Source organism: Thamnophis sirtalis, unplaced genomic scaffold (assembly GCF_051295495.1).
Source record: "Thamnophis sirtalis isolate CommonGarterSnake01/CBP01778 unplaced genomic scaffold, rThaSir2_p1.2 scaffold_1, whole genome shotgun sequence".
Classification (NCBI taxonomy): Eukaryota; Metazoa; Chordata; class Lepidosauria; order Squamata; family Natricidae; genus Thamnophis; species Thamnophis sirtalis.
The window spans coordinates 149,214,734-149,237,706 of record NW_028261381.1 but is presented as its reverse complement, the minus strand read 5'-3'; the positions used below and the strand labels follow the sequence as shown (position 1 = coordinate 149,237,706).

Sequence of the window (22,973 nt, the reverse complement as noted above, 5' to 3'; positions counted from 1 at the left end):
TACCTCCAATAGACCCATTAGATCCCACAGATTAGGCCTCCTCCGAATTCCATCTACCGGCCAATGCCGTTTGGCTACTACCCGGAGGAGGGCCTTCTCTGTGGCTGCTCTGGCCCTCTGGAACGAGCTCCCCATGGAGATTCGGACTATCACCACCCTTCAGGCTTTCCGCAAAGCCCTTAAAACCTGGCTGTTCCGACAGGCCTGGGGCTGATGAGTTCCCCGCCCCTGCTCGAATAGTGTGGTTGTTGACTGTTTTTAAATTGTTGTAGTTGTTTGTCCGTTATCTTTCCTCCATGTTTGTATTCTCCCCCCCCCCCTTACTTTGGTTTGTGAGCCGCCCTGAGTCCCTCTGGGAATAGGGCGGCATAGAAATGCAATAAATCAAATCAAATCAAATCATCAGCCCAAGGCCTGCCGGAATAGCCAGGTTTTAATAGCCTTTCGGAAGGCCATGAGAGTGGGTAGGGTCCGGATCTCTGGGGGTAGTTCATTCCATAGGGTCGGAGCGGCTACAGAGAAGGCCCTCCCCCGGGTAGTTGCCAGCTGACATTGTCTGGCTGACGGCACCCGGAGAAAGCCCACCCTGTGCGATCTTAGCGGTTGTTGGGAGGTATGTGGCAGAAGACGGTCTTGCAGATATCCGGTCCTAGGCCATGTAGGGCTTTAAACCAGTACCTTGAATCGCGCTTGGAGACCAATAGGGAGCCAGTGCAGCTCGCAGAGGATAGGTGTAATGTGGGTGTACCTTGGTACACCCAATATCGCTCGTGCAGCTGCATTCTGGACCAGTTTTTCTTTTATTAGCAGAAATAAAATCAGTGTTCAACCGTTACTTAAGCCTCACCAAGTTTCCATGCCTGTCAGAGGCAAAATTGAAGGAAGGTGTGTTCATCGGACCAGACATTAGAAGCTTATAGTTGATCAAGAGTTTGTCAATACCATGACGGATCCACAAAAAGAAGGGTGGATTGCATTTTAAAAAGTTGTACGGAAATTTTTAGGCAATAACAAAGATCCTCACTACAAAAAGATTGTCGGAAGAATGCTGAAATCATTTCAAGCTTTAGGTTGCCTGATGAGTTTGAAATTGCATTTCCTCCAGTCCCACCTTGACTACTTTCCTGAAAATTTGGGAGCTGTGAGTGAGGAACAAGGTGAACGATTCCACCAAGACATTAAAGAGATGGAAAGGAGATACCAGGGAAAATGGGGCATTACAATGATGGCAGACTACTGTTGGATGCTTCAGAGAGACATTCCAGATGCTACTCACAAGCGTAAATGCACCAAGAGGAGCCTCACAAGGAAGAAGAATCGAGTTTAGTGTGTGTAGGTGAGCTCATTTCAGTTCAAAAAAGGATTTTCATGAAAATATTGTAATAAAACTTTAATTTTATAAGTCTATTTCCATTTATTTTGAGGTATTGCCTTATTTAACATAGTTACCTAAATTGTCAGGAAACATGATGTCCTATGACAAAATGGAGGTCATTTTTGGATTCAGCACACCAAAAAACATAAAGATTACATGGAATAACCAAAACAGCTCTCGAAAAAAAATTCTTTACAGACCTGTTAATTTGTCCTGTCAGTGTTGGTGAGATAGATGTAAAAAGTGCTGTGACATCAATTGAGACCATTATTTCATTTTCATCCATCATCACGTCTTTGATTCTTTGGAGGTTCTGCATGGGGGGAGTTGATAGAGCATTTGCTTCCCTCTGTGAGGTGTCAAAGCCTTTCTGTCAATTCTTTAGCAATGTTGTAAGTGGGGGGTCCCTGGCAATGATACAATTGGATCAAGAGGTACATCTGGCCTGTGTGCTTTGGACACAGTGCAAACCACACAGGCCAATGTAAGCCAACGCAAAACATACAGCCCAGACATACCTCTCCATCCAATTGTATCATTGCCAGGAACCCTAACTTACAACAGCACTAAAGAATTGACAAAAAAATCTCACAGCCTAGGCTATAAGACTTTGGAGACACAATGTGCTTACATCAAAACTGACTTTGGTTCATGGATTGAATTGATAAAGACAAATTTAACTTTTACATAGTGTTCTGTTTTTCATTCCATTCAATTCAAATAGAGCTGGAAGGGACCTTGGAGGTCTTCTAGTTCAACCCCCTGCTCAAGTAGGAGACCCTATATTATTTCAGACAAGTGGCTGTCCAGTCTCTTCTTAAAAACCTCCAGTGATGCAGCATTCACAACCTCTGAAGACAAGCTGTTCCACGGGTTAATTGTCCTCACTGTTAGGAAGTTTCTCCTTAATTCCAGGTTGCTTCTCTCAATTAGTTTCCATCCATTGTTTCTTGTCCTGCCCTCTGGTGTTTTGGAGAATAATTTGACACACACACACACACACACACACACACACACACACACACACACACACACACACACCCTCTTCTTTGTAGCAGCCCCTTAAATACTGGAATACTGCTTTCATGTCATCCCTAGTCCTTCTTTTTTGTAGACTGCCTGTACTGAAATCCTTCGTATGTTTTAGTCTGTAGGCCTTTAAATTTCAAATGGGAGACTCCTTTTTAAAACAAATGTCTGGGGGGGGGCAAAAACTCATAATTTGGTGTAGTGAAATATTCTTCTAAATACCCAACTCTTAACATATTAAGTCTGAACATTCCACTATACATCCACGCATACATAAAAGTAAATTTATGAGATATCCAACTGATGGTGTTTATATGAAGAACTCAACTGGTGGGTGCAGGTCCCGTAAATCAATTTACTGTGCAAACCTCAGCTGTAGTAAGTCTGTTTCTTGACTCAAATGGTAAACTGGGGAATTGGCCCACTGAGCATTTCTCTTTTACTTTTTTGCTGCTTAATAAAAGAAGTTCTTTTATTTCATACTAGACTGAAAACATTTTTTTTTCACTTTTAAAAAGCAAGCTTCCCAGAGCAAAACTTAGACCCTTACCAGATGTGCCATGAAAAACGAACCGAAGAATTCCCCTCTCCCACCAATCAATTGAAAATTTTATTATTTATTTATTTATTTATAAAATTTATATGCCGCCCAATCCCGAAGGACTCCGGGCGGCTTACAAAAAAGGAAAAAATATTGCTGGTTGTTTTCCATTGTACTTCCCCCTACTATGATGATATCAGAAGTTTGAGGAGTAAGCGGCTATCTTGTGCAATGGAAAGTGTCCAATAAAGTCACCAACTGGTCAGAAGCTTCCAAACAAGGAGAGTGTAAAACTGCATCCGGAAATGCCTTTAGATAAAGCACCATACAGATCGTTCTTGACTTACAAACATTTATTTAGTGTTACTATGAAGTTACAAATGCACTGAAAAAAGGTACTTACAGCTGGTCCTCACACTTAAAACTGTTGCAGCATCCCCAAGGTGACATGATGAAATTCAAATGCTTGGCAATTAGCATGTGCTTGTGACTGTTGCAGCGAGCCTGGGTCATGTGACTGCCATTTGTGACCTTCACAGCTGGCTTGCGACAAAGTCAATTGGGGAAGCCAGATTCACTTAATAACCGTGGTGCAACTCACTTAGCCACCTTCCTTAGCAATAGATATTTTTGGTCTCAATTGTGTTCATATGCTGAGGATTACCTTTATTGGAATGACTTCAAAAAGCTTTACAAATTCCTATCTAGGGGAGCCAAGAGCTAGTCTGCCACGCAATTTTGAGAGTTGTATGCTCAAAACACTGACAGTTCCAGATTGGAGAAGGTCGCTGTGTGGAGGTTAAGGTTTAGACACAGCTTAATTTATTCCCTCGGTGTTGTATCTTTCTCCGCGCAAGTAAGAAAACTCAATTCTTGCTTTCTAATCAGAGCATAGCTAGAATAGGGCAACAGGTACATAATTCCAAAGGAAGTTTAACCTGGAATGGATAAGAACAAACAATTAAAATGTCATAAAATGTCATAGCTAATGACATACTGTATTAAGTTCATATTATACTACTGGACATTTGGTTCTTAACTGCAGAATTGTTGAGCATAAACCATAGCTGATTAAGTGCCACATATTAAAGTGCCTACACAGTGAGGAGACAGCTGAAGCATTTTCTTCATAACCGTGCCTGTAATTTAACAACAAAAAAAAATAATTTACAGACATTCAGCATTCCTGGTAGGAAAAGAAGAAAAAGCAGAGATAAGTTTTTGTGGCCAACTGAGGAGCAGATAAATTCACAGTGAAGTTTGAGGAAGTCTGTGTGTCTGCATAGTGAAAATTCTAAGAGTTCACAAGAGGTGTTTTTAAACAGAAATGATGACGACTGTTCCTACTTTGTCCCAGATACCGCCAATCACTCTCACAGAGGTCAATCCAGGGGTAGCCCAATATAATATCAATCTCACCATGAATGATTTTATGTGTGGGCGCTCCTGAGAGAAGGGTGACGATGATGTCCAGATGGATCTTTTGGAGCAGGAAGCTTGTGAACTGCAGTCTGCAGTGAGACCTCTAGTGTTTTTCTTCTTCCACATCCTGGCAGAGTTCCTGCAAAGTATAAACACACACAGAGCTTCTATTGTTTGCAGCCCTTCACGAGCCCCAGTGATCCTAATATGGAATTCAGCAGGAAACCCATGATTTCCTGACATACAGCAAACTGGAGAAAATAAAGGGGTTGCATGAAATAAAAAGAACAAGAGACACAGGGAGAGAGAGGGAGGGAGTCCCTCCGTGAATTTGTTCCAGTTTCCCCTTTCTCTTTGGAAATGCGATGGAGAAATGGAATGGATTTAGCACGAATCCCTGATTTTTCGGGCCAAAACAGAGCAGAAGAACAGACATTCAGCTCCTCCGATTGCTGCTATTTTTAAGCCGTGCGAAATACCACCGTCTCTGTATGCAAGATGAAGATTTCCTGACTCGAACTACGAACGACACGCGTGTCGGTGGTCTATTTATTCCTTCACATGGTTCTCTGCGGCTTGAAAAGGTCAAGTGTACAAACTGAAGTTATGATTTCCTGATTGTCTGCCATGCGGCAACCACAATAGCAATAACAACAACAAAAACAACTCATTTAAGAAGAAGCCTGCTATCGACCACTGAAATTCTCCTTTGGGATCTGTGCTCTTTCGGGTGTGCGTGCAAAAGCTGGAAGGAAAAAGAAGGAAAGCAGGAACCACCAGCATGAGTGGCAAAGAAGAGCCCGGCTACTCAGATAGCAGCGTGAAGAAGATGCTCAAGTGTGTGGTGATTGGTGACGGAGCTGTTGGGAAGACCTGCCTGCTGATGAGTTACGCCAATGATGCGTTTCCAGAAGAATATGTACCAACAGTGTTTGACCACTATGCAGGTAAGAAGAACCCCTTCCTCTTTCTTATATGTGCCAGAAGTCTTCGAATACTAGCCTGTTTCCTCCCCATGAATGTACATTTACATTCACAGACCCTAGCAAAGCTAAGTATGCCTTACACAGTGATAGTAGACAGAGAAGTAGGATTCCTAAGGAGTGCAATTGTGAAATCTCCCCTCTACAAAGAAGCCCTACATGTAATGAATGAACAGGCCAGGACTTTACCATCCCTTTCCTCATGGACTACTTATTTTGTGGCAGGTAGAGATAAAATTTGGAAAATGAGACCCTTTTTAATCATACCACTCTAATCTAATGGTATTGGCTGGCTCTAAATTTTTACATTAATATTATTTTTTTCCTCTTTGAAGAGGTGACCCCAGCCTAAGGTTGTCCAAGGCATGAAGAAGTCCAGCCTAGCTCGAGAGGATGGTTGTCATGGTGATGGAAAGTTTCTCTCTGTGTGTCTCTCATTCACTCACTTAATCTCTCTCCCCACCACACTAATTAGTGTTCTGTCTAAAAGTTCATATGGTGTCTTGCCTGGTTCAGAGCCAGTACGCCAGTCCTACCCCAAGGCCTTCTCCATAAGACCAGCTGGCTTCAGGCATCATGAAATCATGTTATTGGTTTGCTTCTTTATATTTCTAATTCACTTAGTATCAGGGAACTTGGTGTATTGCAAAGCAGCCATGCTCACTCAAACACACACAGGCCACAAAACCAAATGTACTTCAGCCATAATATTGCCATCTCTTGAGAAGTAGAGCTAAAGGAAGCACAGCTATTTGTTTCGTCTAAATTGAACATTAAATGTGGGTTTGTTATTTTGCATAATATTTGTTTATTCCTATGCATGCATGCAAAACTAGAGCTTGTTGTTCGACGGAAATAGGAAATCCCCTACTATTTCTTCTACAGTAGGGAAACCTACAACTGTGATTATCTGCTGCTCGGTTTAGTATTTCCCCCTTTTTAAACAACCCTTGAAACAGAGGAAGTTTTCAGAGTATTTTTCTCTGTAAGGCAGGGAGCTGAATTCTATTCTGAAGCTCATATTGCATGCTAATAACATTTACAACCTAACTGGAATGCTCTTGATTCCAATCCGTTATAAAACATCAGGAATCTCCATAATACAAGGACTGGACAAGGTAGTTCTGATTTTCCCTGAAAACTTAGTTTGGAGAAAAGATCTGATTTTCACGGTATGAATTATTTTCCACAAGGGGGAAAGAAATAAAATAAAAATAACAGGTGGGTGAGTGGGAACTACAGTTTTCGGAGGTTGCTGGGATCTAAAGTCCCCACATGATTTGAAGTAAATCTGATTTGAAATGTAAACTCATTAACCTTGATTTTTCTCTGGGTTACATTTTTAATAGGTGGGCAGTTGTTCAATAAGATAAAGGAATAAAACTGGGGTAGAAAATGAGATATTTTCCTGAAATTATTGGACTATAGTTTACTGGAATGGAAATTAGATGAAACTTAGATGGAGTGCCTTGTCAGAATTCAGTCATTATTGTAGGTCAGTGTTTTATGGCTAAATATATGGTACAAATCAAACCAATTAGTTCTTAATCAGTAAAGCATGGTTAATCAAACCATAGCCTCTCATAACATGGGATTTCAGTCAAGTTGTCTTAGCCTAATCTACTTCCAAGATTTGTTGGGAGAATGCAAAGAGTTTAGGAAGAAAGAAAGAACACTTCCCTGAACTTCTTGAAGGAAGAAGGGGATTAGCAATTGTTATTAGAAATTAGACTTGCTTAAAGGATAAACAATGCTTCATCTGCTCACACTATTTACAAAGATAAATGTAACCAAAACCAATCTCATTACTATCTAAACACACTAGATAATCCTGCAGTCCAGATAAAGCAGGGGTGTCATACCCAATTTCATTGAGAGCCACATCAGGGTTGTGTTTGACCTTGGGGGGGGGGAGAGGGCATGGCCAGCTCAATGTCACTTGTGTTGGGAGAGCCTGTGGTGGCCCGAGCACTCTGCCAGTGAAAATGGGCTCCCAAGTTCCGTTTTTGACTGCGACGACCTCCTGCAACCTTCTGCCAGCAAAAATGGAGTTCGGGAGGGCTGTCCACAACCCTCGCATGCTCCCTTTTCAGCTGTGATGGCCCCCTGCAACCCTCTGCCAGCAAAAATGTGGCCACCAGCTCCGTTTTCACTGTCAAAGCCACCGCAGGCCAGTCCTTTGCTGTTTCCAGGACCTGCCCACACACCAGTTCTGGGCCCTGAGTTTGATACCCCTGAGATAAAGCAATGTAAAAATCTTTTAACAAATAAAGTCCAGCATCACATATCAATTAGGGAAAAAAGAGTTAAAGTAGAAAATTATATACAAAGGGTGGAGTTACCACTGAATCTTTTGCTCTCTCTTAAAAAAAGGATGAGGAACACAACACAATCTTCTAAAACCAGCAAAAAAAAATATGTTGTGGCCTCTTTAAGCCAAATGTCCTTGTGAAATAAACAGGTGCATCGAAGAATTGCAATTATCACAAAAGAAAAGGCAACATGTACCTGTAAAAGCCAATTTCATAATACCTCCAAGGGATAATGATGATAAATGGAACTTGGCCAACCATTTGGGAGCATTACTAGCTGTGCTTCTTTTAGCCAGGTTAAAAATTATAGATTGGCAGATCCTTCTTGGTTCATTTCACTCCAGGTTCACAAGAATTACCATCTTTTGTATTCCATAGTTCAGAAAGAGTAACACAATTACATGTTCCAGTTCCCAGCTTGATTTTTGAATTCACCATATATTGTAGTTTAGATGAATTGGGTCCCTGGTGGGAATTACATATCTCATAGAAATGCTGTCATCAGTAAAATTATGCAGTTTGAGGGCAACATCAGGGAATCTTATCACTGGTAGATATGCATCTATTCTGCAGCTTTGACATTCAGTTTAGTGCAGATATACATCAGTAAGGCCTTACATATGACCATTTCAGAGCATGAAGTTCATGGGAAAAATCTTAGCGGGTTTTGGTTACCAGCTGTAGTCCATTTCTTGCATTCACCAGTATGAGTCAGCATCTACATTATTGCAAGTCTAGATCCAACATGTGTGACATTCTGCTTTCCACAAGATCGACCATGGGAGTAAGCCTCAACTTTCCTTGTTGTTTTGGCCATTACTGGTAGAATGTGACATCAAATATGTTGCATGTATTCTTATGTATATATTTCATGTCTGCATCTGAGTATCAGACAGATGAGTCCTGGCCTACGTACTCTCAAACATAAACATTTGTTCATAAGTAGGAGAAAGAGACAATGCAAAATATCAAATCTGCAGATACTGTAACAAAATAATACGTAGCAGAGTTAATGCCTTTAGAAGGCAAAAATAGAATTCAAAGTGATCTTAACTGGGCAAGAAAATGGATAAAATGGTAGAAATTCAATGAAACAAAGATCAAATATACAATCATAGGATGGGAATAGGTGGCCTGGGTTTAGTGTGAAAATAATTTGGAATTGTAATTGTTAACAAACTGAATAAGAGTTAATAGTGTCGCATGGCTGTGTAAAAAGCAAATATGATTTTAGGCTCCACCAATAAAAGTATAGTTTAATATCATTTTACTTCATTTCATGCTTGTCAGATTCCATCTCGATTTTTCTAGCCAGCACCAAACTTAAAAAGGATTCAGATAAACAAACAGCTTAAAAGAAAGCCAATAACGACACTAAAAACTATGAAGAGTGGTTGGAAGAACTGAAGATAGTTAGCTTTAAAGATAAGAACATTGTGGGAAGCACAAAAGCATTTTCCGAATGCCTGAGACAAATGACACACAGAAGGTCAGGATGGTTTTTTTATTATTCCAAAGTGCAAGACATGCAATAAAAGATTTAATTTACAGAAATGCATGAACAAAATACTTCCCAGTGGTAAGAGAGGGTTTTTTTTTTTTTTAAAGGTTATAGACTCTCTTTCACTTGAAGTGCTCAGATAGAGGCTGAAAATCCACCTTTCAGAGACAGTTTAATTTGGATTCCTGTATTAGACAGGAGGTTTTGTGATTGTAGTTCACATTTTTTTAAAAAGCTAAAGTGAATATATTAAAATGGGTAAAAGGATGTATAGAGCCGAGGTGGCGCAGTGGTTAAATGCAGCACTGTAGGCTACTTCAGCTGACTGCAGTTCAGCAGTTCGGCTGTTCAAATCTCACTGGCTCAGGGTTGACTCAGCCTTCCATCCTTCCGAGGTGGGTAAAATGAGGACCCGGATTGTTGTTGGGGGCAATATGCTGACTCTGTAAACCGCTTAGAGAGGGCTGAAAGCCCTATGACTAACTGCTATTAATAATTAAAAAATGAAAGTGTTTTCCAAAAAATCCACGCTAAAGAAAGTATATATTAAAATGCCCTGATTAAAGATGGACAACCAGTTAAATATGAGCCAGCAGTGTGCAATGACAGCCGAAAAAGCCAATGCAATCCTAAGTTGCATTAATAGAGGGATACAATCAAGATCAAGTGAGGTATTAAGAACACTATAATAAGCCTTAGTGAGACCAAACCTAGAATACTGCATCCAGTTTTGGTCTTCACACTATTAAAACATGCCCACCAAGCCAGGCCCACCAAGCCACTCCCACAGAAAGATATTGAGACTCTAGAAAAAGTGCAGAGAAGAGCAACTAGGATGATTAGGGGACTGGAGACTGAAACATATAAAGAATGGTTACAGGAACTGGGCATGGCTAGTGTAGTGAAGAGAAGGTCCAGGGGAGCCATGATAGCAGTGTTCCAATATTTGAGGGACTGCCACAGAGAGGAAGGGGTCAAGCTATTTTCCAAAGCACCTGAAGGCCAGACAAGGAATAATGGATGGAAACTGATCAAGGAGAGATTCAACCTAGAAATAAGGAGAAATGTTCTGAGAGTGAGAACAAATCAACCAATGGAAAAGCTTGCCTTCGTACGTTATGGGAGCTTCATCACTGGAGGCTTTCAAGAAGAGATTGGACTGCCATTTGTCAGAAATGGTATAGGGTCTCCTGCTTGGGGGGAGGGTTGGACTAGATGACTTGCAAGGTCCCTTCCAAGTCTGTTAATGTGTAATATAAGATGCACGTTTGAAAAACGTATATGAATCTTTGTATAAGAAACAAAGTGAAAACATCCTTTGCTCTTCCACATTGTACTCAGCAGTAGCCACCACATGTTAAAATATGTAGTTTGATATGAATAATACATAGGTTTACATCTAGAAATGGCAATCAGCTGAGATCATTTCCACTCTCTTTTATTTCAACAAGTTTCAACTCTCCATGAAGAACAATTTTGTTTTAATCAGTGGTTTGTTTTAAATTAGCAGCTTTACAGAGAGCAGGAAGGGTCATGTTAACATCTAATACCCATACCATTAGTTTAAAAACTGTACACATTTCTGAAGGTATAATTACATTGTTCCTAACTATCCAAAGAGTGATTTGGGAAGTTAGAGGTAGCAAAATAACACCCAAAAGAGTTTTAGTGTGTGGGAAGGCGAGAGGTTAACAAGAAGCATTTTCTGTCACTTAGAGGGTAATGAAAAGACTTCAAATCTCAGGAAAAGGGGGGAAACCACAAATTTGAGGGAATAAAATGGTAGAACCATTTCTGTATTTTTCATTCAAATAAATGATTTTTTTTACTAGAATCACACACTGAAAAAAAGAATCTAATTCTTTAAGTTTCCACCTGAAACTAGCTAAGTGCCAAGGTGTGTAACCATCCTGCTATGATCAAGCCAGACACATTTTTAATTTTAAAAAGTGATGAAAAACAGATCAATACACTAAACCTATTTATGCTACATTTTTAAAGAAGTATCAAAAATCTCATAGAAAATTGAAAAAAGAGAATAAGGCTGGATCAGTATTTGAGACCACAGGCAGGTACATCTGCTCTTTCAGTTGTAAAGAGGTTTATTTTATTACCCACTATATGAATTTAGCATCTGGGTAAAATAGTTTAAGCATCCATTCCATCTGGGATGAAAGACTGGCAGGATGGGGCAAGTTAACAATGACTGCTGCAGAGGGGATGAAGAAAAGGCTCCTGTGCTGCCCAGGTGCCAGAGATAAATAGTTGAGATGACCATTTAATCTGAGGTTTCCTCCAAACTCAGCTCTTCAAAGGATTGGAAGGAGCATCTGTTTGTTTATTTATTTATCTCTCTGACAAACCAATGCAGAGGTCATGGAACAAACTCTCAGAATGATGGGGTTGTCTTGCTTGGAAAGCAGCAGCTGGATCACGAGGCCAGACAATCTGTGGATATTAATAAAGCCTTAGAAATGTTTGTCCTTTAAGGAATGCAATAAAAATATCATCCGAAAAATTATTTTGACACTGAAATTGCTCTCATTACTTATGTGGGTGTTTATAAAAGCATTGCAAGTCTCCCTAGGATCTTCCAGCAGGGGAAACTAATAGGAAAGCAAAAAGGGGTTGAGTTTAGGAAACAAACTCCAGGTTTCCGGAACTGGGAGCAACACCTCTATTAACAATACTTGTATTTGAGTAAATAATAATAATAATGATAGTGTACATGAGACTGCTAAAAGAAGTTATTTTTCCTGCGAAAGAAGAGAATTGGAAGGAAAACAAGCAGCAAGTAAGCAAAGGAGTTGCTTCCTGCTTAACCATTCCTATATTCCCGTAACGGTGAACCTAAAGTGCCAGAGGTGGCACGCAGAGCCCTCTCTGTCGGCACACCAGTGGTGGGTTTCAAAAATTTTTGGAACCTCTTCTGTAGGTGTGGCCTGCTTTCCGGGTCCACTAGTGGAACCTCTTCTAACTGGTTCAGTAGATTTGACGAACCAGTTCTACCGAATAGGTACGAACTGGTAGGAACCCACCTCTGCGGCACGCACACTGTCACCAGCTGTTCTTCCTGATCTTTGCATGTGCCAGAGCCCCAGAAACCCAAAGATCAGGTCTTTGGGTTTCCAGTGCTCCGGTACACATGAAGACCAGATGGCCGCCATGTATGCACATGCCAGAAACCTGAAGACCAGGTGCCTGGCGCACACATGGCACTAGCCAGTTGGTCTTCCAGCTTTTGGAACTCAGGCGCATTCCAGTTTGGGCACTTGGTGCCGAAAAGGTTTGCCATCCCTGCTATATTCCAAACAGCCCCTCAATCCACCTGCTACACACAAACACACATATAGACTTGCGATGCCATGCAGGGCAGAAAACAACCAGAAATGCATGATGGACAATTAGCTTCTTCCCTTTTTTCATAGGAGATCAACCTCAGTAGATCAAACATCCATAAGCCTTCTGGGTTTGTTTCCTCCTGAAACATTTACAAGAGAATCATCTCCCCTTCCCCTTCCTTTTTTTTTTAAAAAAAATCATCTTGCAAACTGACAGGTTATCAGAATGCTAAACAAGGCAAAAATCTGTTCGACACGGCTGAAGCTTTCACATAAATGTCAAGTTTAGAATTTTTGATATGACTTGTAATCAATTCAGTCATAAACTATTTATGGCAACAATTCACGCATTTACACGTGGTGTTGGGTGTTATTGAGTGATAAGTCACAAATGATGAGATATGGAGTGAGATAAGCGAGTTTTTGCTTTGGGTGGTTGTAGAGAAACAGACCTTTGTAAAACTACTTCCTGCAAGTGCCACTAGCAGGAATAGCCCTTCACGACAGTAAATTTTATTTGATGCTCTTAAGTTATCCATGGCTTCCAGGGATTTTGAGCAGTCTAGGCATTTTTTCCTTAATTTTATCCCATTAATCTTCATTATTAAAATATTCATTTGGTACATTAGCCATTCATTATAACCACACTGAGTACAACATTCCCCAATTAGATGTCCTCCAGATGTGCAGTATTTTATTTTAAGCTTCTTCATTTCCAATCCTAGCTCAGAATGATTTTAAAAAAATCACTACCCAATAAATTTGCAGGGGATGTAGAAGTAGAATAGTGAGTATCAAAAACTTAAAAGATACTAGCATCATTAAGTACTCTATATACCATATACCTTACCTGAGGAGCTTAAGTATTTAATTGCAGTGGTTCTTCTCCTTCCTCAATAATTGTCTCTGATCCGTGATGATGGGGGAGTATAAAGAGCCAAGCAATTTCTCCTTTGTAAGATGCCACAATGTCCTCTGCTTTTTCTCCTTCTGTTAAGCTTCTACATGAAGCCACTGGAAGAGATTGCCTGATGATTTGGTATCAACAATATGCTGCTGATATCTTACTGGTCAGCACTGGAGATTGTACCAGTGGCTTGATCCAGTGTCTGAATACAACAAGGGTTAGTTGGGATGAGATCAGGGTGGGTTTCAACCGGTTCACGGCGGTCCCTGTGAACCGGTTGGTCGGCGAACCCGGAAGTAAGTAACTTCCGGGAACGGGGAATGGCCCACCCGGCCGCCCGCGCTCCTTACCCGGTTTTGACGAGTTCTGCGCTTCCACGCATGCGCAGGACGCATACAGCGCCTGCGCGATCCTCCAGGAGCAGCTGGAGCATCGCACAGACCCTAGTACGCATGCGTGCGCCGCACGCGTGCACGAGGACGCCGCCGGCCCCATTCCAACTGAACCGGTTGGAACAGGGCGAGAAACCCACCCCTGGATGAGATAGACTGAAGTCCTTCTGGATTCACAGCTTTTGCTGGATGGGCAAAGAGAGGCTATGGCCCAGAAGGTTTTTGCCCAATTTAAGCTGGTATGTCAGTTGCAACCTTTGCTGGAAGAGGAGTATCTGACAATAATGACTCAAACCCTCACCACCAGTTGTCTGAAGTACCACAATAGCTATACAAGTCTGCCTCCAAAGATCATTTGGAAGCTTCCATTTGTTCAAAATGTAAGAGCAATCATATACTTCATATACTGTTGCTTTTGTTTTAGTTAAATGTTTTTAATATTACCTGCGATTTTAAGTTTCAATTGTTTATTTAAGTATAGATGTTTTGTAGCAAATTATTGATCCATTTGCAGTGGACTAAAATATACGTAATTAAAAGTAGTACACTACCACCACTTCTCACAATAGGCTAAGCAATTGAACCACTAATTGTTTTATGAAGTCAAATCATTGAACAAAATAAACCTGTATAGTAAACTCTAAATCAGATTCTTAAAGCCCTGGAAAATGTTTCATCATAATTAAGTCAGGCAAGACAGATGCAGAAATAAAGACTGTGGATAATTTCCATAAGGCGTTTCTCTTGAAAATGCTGTTAACCTCTAAGAATACTGGAGTGATTAGATTTATGATACCCAAGAATTAATCCATCAAGAAGAAGAAAAAACATCTTCTTGCTTACAGCACATACTTTCAAGAGGCTCTAAGGATACCACTAGTTATTAATCTTTGTGCAAATTGTTATATTAAGATAGAAAAAGATTAAGGTTGAAATTCTGTAGTTTATGGAATGGCATGCATGATTGATGAGTGGCATATTTTCCCTTGCCCAGTGGCAGGATAGAGAACAAGCAAGATTCATTTCAATCAGAAGATGTTTTTTCTTGGGTATACAGCATCATCATCATTATCATTTGGTTCACTGTCTATCCCAGTGGTTCCCAAACTTTTTCATTCCACCACCCCCTTAGTGCTACAAACTCATCCTCAGTGCCCCACACCCAGTGGTGGAATTCAATTTTTTTTACTACCGGTTCTGTGGGCATGGCTTGGTGGGCATGGCTGGGGGGGTCATGTGACTGGGCGGTTTGCACGACGGATGGAAGATAGTAACTAAAATTCAAAACTGTAACAATTAATTGCACATTTATTCAAAAATCCAATTTAAAAACCTTTTTTGTTAATGTTAATTCAACAAAATTGTTGAACATGATCCAGTGATACCAGGTTTTCAAAGTCTGATAATCATTTATCAAGAACCTTAGTAACTAGTAACTTAGCAAACTCAGTAAAATTTAGTAACTACTTCACTGTTCAGTAAATTCTTAATGTGATGGATGGGCTTGATGAAGTGATACCAGTTTCCCAATGTCTGGTTTTAAGGTACTTAGCTGAGTGCAATGTTTCCCAACCTTGGCAACTTGAAGATGTCTGGACTTCAATTCCCAGAATTCCCCATCCAGGGAATACTGGCTGGGGAATTCTGGGAGTTGAAGTCCAGACATCTTCAAGTTGCCAAGGTTGAGAGACACTGCTCTAAAAGCATTAGAACTGTTTTCCTCTCCTCTCCTATTACGGTATCAGAGGAGCCTTTTCAGTGGCATTAACTCCTGGCTCTAGTTTCCAGTAGTTTTGGGTGATGGTTTGTCTTAAAAGACACTTAAGAAGAGTGGCCCGTTTCCTAACAGTTTGCCCCTGGAGTTCATGCAAAACTTGCTTCGTCATCACACATCAAAATTCCCTTTGGCCATTGCCCCGCTGCCCCATTCCCACCCAAGGAACACCACCCCCATTTTTGTGTCGCCAGAGGATTTTAGTTGCTACATGCAAATATGGGGATCCCCGGTCCCGGGACCGCCCTTAGCGTGCCCACAGAAAAGAGGGCTCCCTGCCTGTGGAATGCGGTACTGCCACCCTTGGCGCACAGCGCTTGGATCGACGGAGCGCACACCAACTGACTGGCTACCCGGAGGAATGCGCGGTATGCAAGAGGCCAGAAGCAACCATGTCTGCGGGAGCATGCACATTCCGAGCCGTGGTGCTCGGTCCAGAGGGGGGGAAGCCCTGAGAGGTGTATGCCTAGCCACCATGTGGGAGTGGCTCAGTGTCTTCCGATTTAGCTGTTTCAACTCCCACCCTCCTCTGCTCAGTTGCGCGCTCTCTCTGTATATCTCCCTCCCCTTTCTCTCTCTCTTGCTGGGCGGTGGTTGAGACTGCTGTAGTTAGGATTGATTCTGCTGTTGCTTAAGTCACCGCGGTGGACAGCAGCAGCAGCTAGAAGCAGCAGTGGTAGTATTGAGTAGATCAACGAAGAAGGGGCATTTATGGCAGGCTGGCCAGCTGAATCTGTAGGCTCAATGTGGCTCTTTCTCTGCCGCCCCCCTTGCCTCTTAGAGCCCCTCTACTGCCCCCTTGCCTCTTAGCGCCCCCCTAAGTCATCCCACCATCCCCCAGGGGGTGGTACAGCCCACTTTGGGAATCACTGGTCTGTCCACTGCCAAGTGAAGACCTCTTCTGCATGTTTCCAATCAATACGGTCCTGATCTTTCTTTTGCCAATTGAGCCCACAATACTTGCTGATGTCATCGATCCATTTTGTTTTAGGTCTCTTTTGTGGGTATACAACATTACCATAAAGCTCTAGAGCAGTGAGTGCTGAAAACGGAGTGCGTGCATGCACGTGCACTTTGCACACACACACACAGACGTGAAAATGAATTTCTGGTTTCCAGTGCAGGCATGCCCACTGGCTAGTCTTCTGGTTACTGGCACATATACTTGAGCAACGATCAGCTAGCCGGCATGCATGCTCACGATGGAAAATGGAAGACCAGCTCTTCCAGTTTCTGGCACTGCCATACGCACGAAGGCCAGCTGGTCATCGCACGCACATGTATGCCAGAAATCGGGAAGAGGAATGGGTGATGCCGTGTGTGCCAAGCAACATGGCTCTATGTGCCACTTCAGACACGCATGCAATAGGTTCGCCATCATGGCTCTAGAGACTAGGATTATTAGGTTCCAGAATTCTCGGCCAATTAAGAGTTATTGTAGCTGGAAATTCCAAATGTTGCCATGTTAATACATCTATAAAACCCCATCTTGTAGAATTAAAGCATAGGAGGACTTTTATGCATTATCAACAACAAGTAGGAGCTGAGTTTGAATGCTATTTTTAGTTGTGCATACTTTAAAATAATTCTGAAAAAGTGCTTTGGACTTCACCCAAGTGCAAGCATAGCACTGTTTCGCTGTTCATTACAAACAGCCCATCATTATTCAGGCTTCAGCATAACTCTGAACATAAGATGCAGCTGTTTTATGGAGTCAACTTTTCATATATGCGAACAATTCTCTAAATTCTATCCTCCAACTAACTGTACAGACAATTCCCAGAATTTCCCAAAACTCCTGAATCAGGTCCAAAAGTCATTTGGTCCAAAATCTCGCTCCTCACAATAGCTAACCTAATAAATGTTGAAGCATACAAGCTGAATCTGAAAGTTGCAGCCATCTTTGTGCTTCACAATTACTTTTTTAAGAGAATGCTGATTTCAAACACAGATCCCGGGTGCAATTACCAAGATTTTCAAAACCAGTTTTGAAAATCTTGCCTATGCATTTTTATCCACAAAAGAATATTTTTAAGGGCAGATCTGATTCCAGGGAATCTAGTTCTATAGAAGGTCAGCACTGTTATTAGTCAGGATGATGTAGCTCTCTCAGGTAGGATGCTGGAAGCCAGAACTGTCTATACCAAAGGCCTGACATGTGCTTTTTAAGTAAGCGGACTATGAAGTGGAGGATGCAGTCCTGTCTCCATTCTGTAAGGAAGATTCAGCTGCTATCAATAATGGGAGAGGTAATGTGGTGGAATGTAGTCTAAACTCCAAGGTAGTAGGCATAGCTTTCCAGAGGAGCAAGAAACCGTGAAGTTTGGCTGGGAGGAAGACGATCAAGACTGTTCCTCCCTGGGAGTTCTCAGAATATATTTTTAATGATGCTGTGTTTCCCTGAAAATAAGACAGGGTCTTATTTTCTTTTGACCTCCAAAATAAACGTTTGGCCTTATTTTCGGGAAGATCTTATTATTTTTGAGGTCCAGTTGATGGCGAGCATGGTCATGTCATGGTTGCTACTTTGTTGCAATATTTTTGGGGAGGCTTAATTTAGTGCATGCACTCAAATGCCCTATTGGGCTTATTATCCAGAGGGGTCTTTTTTTCAGGGAAACAGGGTAGCTTGGTAACATTTCTATCTATAGGTAGGGAACAATAATGGAAGCTGCTCTGAAATAACTCAGCATGTCTTTCTTGGTTTTTGGTGCCTAAAAGGCACCATCTTGACCTTTCCTTCAAGAAGCAAGATAATATGGGACAAGAAAGAAGAGCCGAGGTGGCGCGGTGGGTAGAGTGCAGTACTGCAGGCCACTTCAGCTGACTGCTAGTTCGGCAGTTCGGCGGTTCAAATCTCACCGGCTCAGGGTTGACTCAGCCTTCCATCCTTCCGAGGTGGGTAAAATGAGGACCCGGATTGTTGGGGGCAATATGCTGGCTCTGTAAACCGCTTAGAGAGGGCTGAAAGCCCTATGAAGTGGTATATAAGTCTAACTATTGCTAACTATTGCTACCTTGATCCTCGATTCTGCTTCAATGGGTCAATATAGAAACTACGCACAGTTGTCCCTTTTATAAGTAAAGGGTGGGAAAGTAACTGCCAGGAGCAACAGCATTTTTCACCACCCATGCATTACCTATTGCCAAGTAGAGGTGCTTTCATTAGAGGAACTGAATAGCAATAGCACTTAGACTTATATACCAATTTATAGTGCTTTACAGCCCTCTCTAAACAGTTTACAGACTCAGCATATTTCCCCCAATAATTTTACCCATCTTGGAAGGTTGGACGGCTGAGTCTACCTGAGTCAAACTTGAGCCTGGTGAACTTTGAATTGCCAAATTGCAGGCAGGCAGCAGAAGTAGCCTGCAATACTGCATTCTAACCACTGCATCCCAGGCCATATTATGGCCGCACTTTGTCTAGCATGCTTTAGTACTGTGTTTAGTACAGAGCAGAGTGCAGAGTGCAGGTACAAGACAACAACAGAGGACTATATGGAGTTGGGGGGAGGGAAAGAGAAAAGCGTTCCTTACATAGGAGATTCATCTATGCCCGTATTTCCAAACGTGTAGCTGTGGAAAGAAATACAGTATAATTTTTCAAATCAACTGAAATGGGTAGGTGGGAGGATTAAATATAATTTCAATTGTATATATTCATGGCAGCTTTCCCCTCTCTTCCCCTCCTTTCCATATTATGCCTTGCTACCATTTTTTTCATATATTTAAAAGTTATAATGTCTGGATGTCAGGAGAGACAGATTTGTCCAAGCCGTAATTTTCACAAAGACACTAGGTTTGCCCACTTCCTCTCTCAAGCGCTGTTTTTGGAAATGGCTTAAAAATAGCTTTTTTTGGTATTAAGAACTTTCAGAAGGACAAGTTTTATTACACTGGTTGATTTTCTTCCAATCCACAGTGAAAGATTTATGTACGTTTAAAAGTTAAGGAAAACTTTTTTTAAAAAAAAATGTAAATAAGCAGCAAAAGTACAATTAGAATATTGATTTTGGAAAGATTTTAATCAAACTAAGGAGCCAGATTGACTGGAAATAAGACTTTGAAAAAGTCAGAAGAAGATTTCTTGCTTTGTTTAAAATTTTATTAAAATATATGAAGATCTGAGCTTAAGTGTAAGAAATGTCTTCCGGGGAAATGTTCTGCATGAGAGAAAAATATAAGAGATCTTGGAAGGTTTTTTACTAGAGGCAACCAGAAAGAATTAAAGATTTCGATTAAAGAAGAATTCCCATTAATACAGAATGGAGTAAAATATTTTAACTCTGGAAAAATTTAGGAATATTTGGCAACAATGTACTCAGAACTTTTTTTAACTATATGATACAATAAAAAATGGGCCCCAAAGAATAGAAGAGGATGTAGTTGAAAATCAAACTGTTTTGTATATGGATTTGAAACTGACAGGAGATAAGAATGATATTGAAAAGATGTTATACAAGACCAACAAATGATATTGAGATGTTAATAGTTACACAAATAATAAACCAGAAAAACAAGTTGGATCTGTGGATGTTAACTCAGAAAAGTGACAGACAATTTTCTCATTTTGGATTTATAAAACTATATGCTATATCTGTAACTAGGAAGGAATTTTTGAGGAAATCAAAAGAGAGAAGTCACCAATAAATGTAGCTATTGCCTTTTCTCTAATCAAGAGTCAATTTACTCATCTCAGCAAGATCTGTCAATTTCATTACCACACTCTTTGTATCTTTTACTATACTGGGGAAAGTGTGGTAATCAGTGCTGGGATTTGCACCTATTCGGGAGAACCAGTTGTTAGCTTTCTAAGCTGTTCGGAGAACCAGTTGTTGGAAGAAATCTTATTTTGTTTTTTCCACTTTACAGAGTTAATCCTGTAAGGAAGGCAGGAAGGAAATATTCGGGTGTTGTTTCCAGCCTAATCTTTATTGCCCGACTTACAGAAACTACCCCTCTGGTTATTTCCATATTACATTGTAACAGCTAAGGTGAAGTGCCCATCGACTTGAGTGACGCTGAGTTTTGCCATGCCCACACAGTCACATAACAACCAAGCCACACCTACCCAGCTGGTCATTAGGGCAGAAAACCAGTTGTTACATTATTTGAATCCCACCGCTATATAAAATATAGTCTGGATTCCCAGAAGGGAAGGAGTACATTCCAGAAGATCAAGAGATGGCAAAGTTTACATAGTTTGGGCAAAAAAAGGGCCAGGTTATTCATCTCTAGAACTTCTCAGAGTTTATCTTTAATGATGGAGGTAGTTGCTTTAGATTGACAAAATTTCTGTCTATAAAGGAAATGGCTTAGAAGTAATTTTATGTGTCTGTCTTGGTTTCTGCAGCCTGACAGAAGGTGCTTGTTTACCTGCTGTTTTGCACTGCTTCAGGGTTTTTTACTGCAATAGAGAGCCATTTTCTCTACAGGTGATGCCTGAAGGTGTCATTTGTTGCCACTCTTCAAAAAGAAGCTATTGCATCTTTTTAAGGGAACTCCGCTGGGAGCTTCTTCCCTCTCACTGTACAAAGAATAAAATGCCGACAGTCTTACAAAGACGCTTCAGGAATTTCATGGGCCTCCTGCACGGCCTTCATCTGAAAGCCATTGTGTTCATCAATGTGGATATAAGGAAACCTGGGGAGTTATGGGATTTATTTAGGAAGTGACCTTTTATCCTGTGGTCCAGTCTTGATTCCTCTGTTTTAATCCGGTGATTAAACCTGGAGGTTTTCTCATAGATGAAGTGTTTACTGTGTGCCTTCTCTGGAGCCTTCCAAAAGCTTTAAGACTGATTTTCAAAGTAAAGTCACCACTGCCAATGATCCTGCTGGCTGGGCATTCTAAAAGCTATAATCCCAACAAGGAGAAAAAATTGGCCTCCGCAATAAAATGGGCTGCTCATTTAGGGCTGCAGTATGAGAAACTGCGCACAAAATGTGTGTACATTAAGAAAAAATGGGTGCAAATAATATTACAAAAAAAAACCCTGTAAAATAGAAATCCAGGTAGTATTTTGTTTATTTGCATACTGCATTTATTTACTTACAATTGTATGGTCAACTGTCACAAAACACAACTCTGGAAAGCCATGCGCACAGTAGAGAAAGTGTGTGGATTTTTAACGGAGTTTCCTCCCTCCTACGCATAAACTTATAGAGAAAAGGGGAAAGGAAAAATTCCTGCAGCAGAAAATAGAAAAATTATAGACAGCAAAATGGACAGATTCATTCAACGCTGACATTTAGGCACTGGAATTCTAAGGCCACCTCTTTAGTGACTCGTGAAACAATTGTTCAACTCTTTTACCATGCATTTGGTGTCTTACCTTTCGCTCACATATAGGTGTTTCTGTAGTCTACACTTCCCTGGATTTTCTAATACAGATTTTAAATGATGGATCAAATTGAATGTAATGGAGAAAACCATTTGATCCATCATTTAAAATCTGTATTAGAAAATCCAGGGAAGTATAGACTACAGAAGAAAGTTGCATTATGGTTCAAAGTGTGATAAGTTTGCCTTAAATGTACTTTTCTGTGTATATCCCTGCACATACAAGTGTCTTTGAACTAAGCCTTTGACTGTCACCTAATGTGAAATCTGATCATAAAGAATAGTCAGATGGCAATCCAATGAACCTCTAATGTACACTGCAGTTCTTCATATCCAAGCAGGCTTTGTGTAGCCAGGACAATACTGGTGTTTGTACCAAGCGTGAAAAACCAGAACACAACAGAGCCATTTTCTAAAGGGCCTTTTACTTGGCTCCAGCAAAAAGAACATTCTGTAAAGTTCAGCACCAACGTAAGCGCATTGTATTTTACGTGACTCTGCAGAGCCAACAAAACTGGTTCTTGGCCAACTGTGTTCCTTCACCAGGATTCTCTAAAAGACTTCAGCATTAATAAGAAAAAAACTAACCCAAAGATTATAGCTAATTACAGTCATATTGATTGTCCAGAGACAAACTCAATCCAAGGTAGAGAATATGCCAGAATTCTATGCGAATGCTGAAAAGCCACATGGCTGACTGGTTGTAAGGAGAGAGAAATCAGCACTGTTCAGACATTTCCTGATTACAGGGAAGATGTAGACCCAAGTTGTGTTAGCCTGTAGTATCCTGAGATGAATCCATTGCAGGGGTGGAATTGTCAGCATTACTGCCAGTTCGGTGCACGTGCGATTTTGCACACAAGCACTCTCTTTGCCTGTTTGTGCGCCTGACGCGCGATATGCATGCATGCACAGTTGCTTCTAAATAGGTCTGTGCATGCGCAGAACATTTTAAAAGGTCAAAAAAAAAAGATGTCACGGCAATCAAGGAACTGGTTCAGGGACGTGGTGAGCATGCTGTCCCTACTTGTTCGGCGACCCAGTCACCATT

At 41.0% G+C, this 22,973-nt stretch overlaps 1 protein-coding gene across 1 annotated transcript in view; it reads left to right on the top strand.

The window, feature by feature from the left end:
• Positions 1-4,565: 4,565 nt before the first annotated feature.
• Positions 4,566-22,973, top strand: part of RHOJ (ras homolog family member J) — a 68,400-nt gene continuing 49,992 nt past the window's right edge. The window contains exon 1 of the mRNA XM_087727441.1: positions 4,566-5,314. Coding sequence (XP_087583567.1) covers positions 5,149-5,314 — 166 coding nt within the window. The 5' untranslated portion in view covers positions 4,566-5,148. The remainder of the gene's footprint in view (positions 5,315-22,973) is intronic.